At 42.4% G+C, this 6,000-nt stretch overlaps 1 protein-coding gene across 2 annotated transcripts in view; it reads left to right on the forward strand.

The window, feature by feature from the left end:
• Positions 1-2,712, forward strand: part of Usp15 (ubiquitin specific peptidase 15) — a 91,502-nt gene extending 88,790 nt beyond the window's left edge. For both annotated transcript variants that reach the window (XM_052165797.1, XM_052165798.1), the window contains one exon: positions 2,278-2,712. In XM_052165797.1, coding sequence (XP_052021757.1) covers positions 2,278-2,460 — 183 coding nt within the window. In that variant the 3' untranslated portion in view covers positions 2,461-2,712. The remainder of the gene's footprint in view (positions 1-2,277) is intronic.
• Positions 2,713-6,000: the final 3,288 nt, after the last annotated feature.

A 6,000-nucleotide genomic window follows, 5' to 3' on the forward strand; every position in this document is an offset into this window, starting at 1 on the left:
GCAAATCCCAGCTCAGCATGGACTGTGTTGTTGGCTTACCGAGTGTTAGATCTCATGATGACATATGTTCCCCTGCCCTTCATACCCTGAGCCCCATAGGTGTTATGTGTCCTTCTGCCCATACCATTTGCTGTCCCTTTTTCATGGCTGCCATTATGGTCTACCTGCCTGTATCCACTCTCACACACACTCCTATGTACATAGGAACATACATGCGCACATAAGACTTTAACAAGTGAGGATCTATTTATGAGGAAACGTGACTTTTGTCTTTTTGAGTCCAGGATATCTCCCTTAATATAATACTTTTCCAGATCATTTATTTTCATGAAAATTTATTATTTCGTTTTCTTGACTGCTGAATAAAATGTGTGTGTGTGTGTGTGTGTGTGTGTGTGTGTGTGTGTGTGTGTGTGTGTCTACATGCACCTCATTCGCACTCTCCAGTCATCTGCTGGTGAACATGCGGACTGGTCTGCTTCCCTCACAGCAGTAAACGTAGATGTGCAGTGTCCCTGGAAGGGTGTGAGGGTGGTGTGAGGGTGGGTGGGTGGGTGGGTTCCTGCCACCATCCCAGCAGTGGACGGCAGGCACTTCTCATCTCAGGCGTGAGAGGCCTCCACACTGAGGTCCTAAGGTGGCGCTGGCTCTCACTCCACCTGCAGTGGAAGTTCCCACCTCCCTGCATCCTGCAGCATCTGGGTCTCACCTCAGCCATCCTGACTCACCATGAGGTGGACTCGGAATTTGCATTTTCTTGTTGGCTAAGCATAGCTGATATTTCCAACCCTTTGTTGTCTGTTCAAGTTGTTTCTTGGAGAACTGTTTACTTCACTGGCCCATTTTTTAGTGGACACTTCTGCTGTGGGGTTGAAATTTTGTAGTTCTTTATTTAGATTTCAGCCGTTTGAGATAGAAGTAGTAAAGATTTTCTCCCATTCTGTCAACTATCAGTTCACTCTGCTCATAGTTTCCTTTGCTGTGCAGAACTCTTCCTTTCCTGTAGACTCCTAGGTTCATTCTTGGTCGCCTGGGCTATCTCTTAAAACGATACAGGAGCCATGAAGATGGCTCCGTGGTTAAAGGCACAGGCTGCTCTTCCAGTGGACCCTGGGTGCCATCCCAGCAGCCACATGGCAGCTCACAAATGTCTAACTCCAGTTTCAGGGATCCAGTGCCCTCTGTGGGTTTCCCATTGATGCTCAGACATATAGGCAGACCAAACACCTATTCAAAGTAAAGCAATTTTAAATAAATTTTTAAAAGTACAGTGATAATTGATGAGGAATTTTTTTTTCACCTGAACCAGTCACCTTTTATTGGACACTAGTTCTCAGTCAGGACATGAGGTTCAGTCACAGTTGAATTCTTCATGGATAGGAGTGGGGCAGCTGTCCCATTCTCCCCCAGGGGCTCAGCCCTACCATCCTGCAGTCCTGGGTTAGCGAAACCCAGTTGCCTTCAAGGGCTGCTGGGAAAGGAAAGCATGCCCTGGAGCATAGTCCTTTAAAATGAGTATTTTCCAGTTGGGAGTAGTAGCACACACCTTTAGTCCCAGCACTCAGGAAGCAGAGGCAGGCAGATCTCTGAATACAAGAGCAGCCTGGACCCCAGATGGAGCTCCAGGACAGCCAGGGCTGCTCAAGGGAAGCATGACTCAGAACATCAAGAAGGAAGCCAGATGTCGTTAGCATTGTTGATTATACCAAGAGCAGGTTTCTGTGTGACATTCCCAGGGATGTGAGTGGTATCGTCCGGTGAGCTTTCCCTGTGTGACTGTCCACCTACTCCTGCCCGCTTCTGTTCCCTGTTGTCCTTCTGGTACTTTCTTTAAAAAAAAAAAAAAAAAAAAAAAAACAGTGTTCTCCCAATAAATACCAGAGAGGCATTGAGCATTTTTAACCACCAGGGGAAATGTTACATAATACAGAAGGTTCACTAGAGGTCAGACATACACTGATGACAGACAGTGTTAGATAGAAAGACACTCACCTTCAAGTAAATCAAAACAAGCATATTGCATGGTAAGTATGCTAATTTGTGTTTTGGCTGTATAGATTTCTTAGTTCAAATTATTTAGAATTAACCTGTTTATTTTTAAATATATAAATAATTACACTTAGCCAATTTTAGTAGCTTCCATGTGATCATGTGTAGTTTTGCTATTTGATTGGGTTTTTTTTTTTCACTAAAATTGGTTATTAGCTAAAAATTCATACTGTATCAGCTGTGATCTTTGTATGTTGCCACCATTGACACACCTTGCTTGTTCGACAGTCCAAAGCTGCCTACGTGCTCTTCTACCAGAGACAGGACACTTTCAGTGGAACTGGCTTCTTCCCTCTTGACCGAGAAACTAAAGGTGCTTCAGCTGCCACAGGTATCCCCCTGGAAAGTGACGAAGACAGCAATGATAATGACAATGACCTAGAAAATGAAAACTGTATGCACACTAATTAACGAAAGTCCAAGAAGCCATAGGAGAGACTTTCCTGCTGGTGGTGTGTGGAGATGGAGTCATCACCACGTGAAAGAGAAGTCTGGAGGAGGAGTGCAGATGCCCGAATGTAAACCCTATCAGATTTAACTTGTGCAGTACTTGAAGTGAAACACAATGAAAACTTTAACAGAAATTGTCTCAATACATTTACAGTCTTGTATTTACAAGCTAAATATATATAGGAAATCACAAATAAATCCCTTTTAAGTTTGCTGCTGTTTTGATGAATTATGTTTTCTTTAATTTTTTTGGATGTGACTTAATTGATGACAAATGTTAAATTTGTGGATGTCGGTCATTAATTTTGCTCTAATAATACTGCAAGAAAACTATGGCTGAACTTAGTTCTTGGGTAATCTAGTTCCTGTGCGTTAGGCTGCCTGTCTGCGCTACTCGGGTACTTAGCTGCTGTGTCAGTGTGGCTCGAATACTGCAGAGTGTCCTTGGTACACCAAATTTTCCAATCTGTCCCTGGTAATCAGTGTGGGGCTGTTACCACAACATGAGGAACAGTCTTGAGGAAGTTCCCTTTTGTTATATCATTAAAGTGCAGAACATTACGTTTACTTCACTCATTGTGGGAATGCGTTCTAGATTTCACACGCCATCAAAATCATTTTCAGCTACATGTAAGTATTTTTCACTGCAATTGGAATCTATTTAAATATTTCAATTTTGCTTTGGTTTAAAATGCTTATCTTCAATCCACTGTTGGTTCAAAATTAAAGGTTTTTGCTGTCTATTATTCTCTACTCCATTTTGGCAATTTGGCAACTTTTTAGCTCTCCCAGTTACTATAGCTTTAAGGCAGGCTGGTTATTACTCTATCTGTAGTAAGAAGTGCATCAAAGTTAGGTGAGGTTTTCTGTTCGTGTACTAGCCTTTAACTCATTGATAACTTGGCTATAGAGGTAGGTCTGTTAACTTTCTGTGTGTTCCTGATGGAATTCACCATAGCCTTACAGCTTTTCTCAGAAGGTAACTTGTATAAGAGAAATAGCATTTGCATGTTGCAGAATCAGAACCTGTGCAGCACATGATGCATACAAACCTTGGGTTTCATTTAGCTCCTCACAGTCAAGGATCCAAGACGCCAAATCTATGTGTGAGCATCCGACACATTTTCATTAGCTGCTTTTCTCTCCCTCTGGTCCAGTTGAAAGAATGTATGGGTGATGGGCAGGCAGTACTGCCTTTAATAGGAAACTACATGCTGGGGCGTGCTTCACATCCGACTACCTGAGAAATCGCTTCGAGGCCCACTGTCATTAAAGCAAAAAGTATAATGTTCTTCACTTGAACTAATCAAATACAATAGATTATAAATTGTGTATTGTAAATAAAAGTTCACTCTGTGAGTGCACATTTTGGTAAATTATTTATTTATGTTAGCATTTTAAAAGAAAGGGGGGAAAATACATCTGACCGGGATGAGTAAGGTGTGTTTCTTCTCATGGCTTTGCTTTATACATTGATATTAAAGCTGGTTTTTGATCCTGGTCTTTTAAAAGCTGCTTTGGGTATCTATTCTTTTTTCTTTTCTTTTCTGTTCTTTTCTATTTTTTCTCTCTTTTTCTCTCTTTTTTTTTAAATGTAAACTGACCTCCTGCATGACAGAGGTTGATATTTTGTCTGCACTTGGGTTCACTTGAGTTTACATTTGAAATGTGCATGTTTATTTATACAGATTTCAATAAAGCTATTGACGGCCTTATTTAGTCTTTTATTTCTTACTCTGAAACCATTGAAGTAAATTCCCTGTTTTCTGCATAGGCGTCCTGACTGTACAGTGACATTTATAGTTAGTATTACAGAGGGAATCAGGTCCTGTCTCGGATGTTTTAAACTTGGGTTGGTTTTATTTAACTCATGAATTCGCTGAGCGGACTGCGCAGTTTCCTGCTCACCTTTGGAGCATGCGTGCATTCTATCCTTGAGCTTTCTTTCATGTGTTTAAAGTCCACGCATGACTTCTCCTAGACTTGGATTATCGTACCCGCCCTGACTCTCCAGAGACTAGTCCATTCCTGTTTGGCTGCTTTCTGTTGTGTTTCATTTGTGTTGTTTACTTCCTAATCCACTTGTTTGGTTTTCAAGTGGGCCTCAGGCTGGTCTTCATCTCCTCTGAAGCCAAGGCCAGGCTCAGTCTTGACAGTCCTGCCCAGTCCACTGAGGTGCCGGGATGGCAGATGAGAACCACCATGCCCTGACTAAGACCACACCCTTTCAATGCATGCCATTAATTTCTTTCTCACTGAAAAGAAACATTTAGAGAATGCTGTGGTGCCATTGAGTCTGTGGAATGATAGCTTCATCTGCAAAAGTTAACCTTGTAGCATTAAAAAAAGAAAAGAACTAAAACGGAGATATTCATATGGAATACAGGGTCATTAGGAATAGATTTAGCTTAGAATTCTACTTGTAACTTTGCCTGTTAGTAATCGTATAATTTTGAACTTACTCTTTCTTAGCCCGTCTCTTGACCTATAAAGTAATGACTCCAGTAGTCGCTGTTTATCGAGGGCTTGCTCTAAACCAGTCACTCCATTAAAGTGTGTGTGTGCATCCTCTCATCTCCTCCCGCAAACGCTGTGTGGTAGGACCCGTCATCCTCACCTCCCCTACGTGTGTCCCAGAGTCCCCACAGTTACTGTGTGGTGATCCCTCAGATGCACACCGCCTCACTGTGTTACAGTGCCTTTCTCACCAGACAACTCAAATGAGATCATGTCTTCCAGCGGGCAGGCTTTGAACAATGTGGTCCTTGTCCCTGATGGCTTCCGTCTGCACGGAAAGTGCTGCGCTAGAGAGCTTAGCTTCCCCCGAATCCCTTCTCTTCCAGTAAGAAGAGGATCCGCTGGCATACTTAACCTTTCGTTCCACAACGAACTTTATCGACTTATCACACTGTTCACGATTTTGGTTAAATGTTAAATATTATGTGGTATATGATCTAAATCACTTCCCCAGTTCAAACCTGAATTTCAAAACTTTTTTTTTAAGTTAACATAAGTTTTCTATTACGTTTCATTTTATTTGGGAGGGAGAGTGCACGTGATGGCAGGCGTGGAGTTCAAAGGACAATTTGCAGAACTGTGGTCTCTTCTCCTACCATGTGGGCCCCTGAGATGGATGGAAGTGCCTTACCTGCTGAGCCATCCTACCTTAATGTGTTTTATTAGTTCAGGGAAGGGCACATGTATACTGTGGTGAGCACAGGGTGGCCAAAGGATACGGGCCTTCATCTCTCTCCTCCCAGAGATGGAGCGTGGGACATCAGGGTTTCATAGGAAGCGCCCTTACCCACTGAGCCATTTCACAGGCCCTGGGTTTGCATTTAAATGACCTCTGGCAAAGCTGTAGCCTGGTTCTAAGTAATTCTTGCTTTGGCTTATAATCTGATTTTAGTAACTGTGTTTATCCTTGCGTGGCAGACAGCCAGGTATTAAGAGCTACGAGTGTAAAGAGAATGAGCTGGTGCCAACATAGAAATTGCACAA

The sequence above is a fragment of the Apodemus sylvaticus genome, chromosome 20, assembly GCF_947179515.1.
Source record: "Apodemus sylvaticus chromosome 20, mApoSyl1.1, whole genome shotgun sequence".
NCBI classification, from domain to species: Eukaryota; Metazoa; Chordata; class Mammalia; order Rodentia; family Muridae; genus Apodemus; species Apodemus sylvaticus.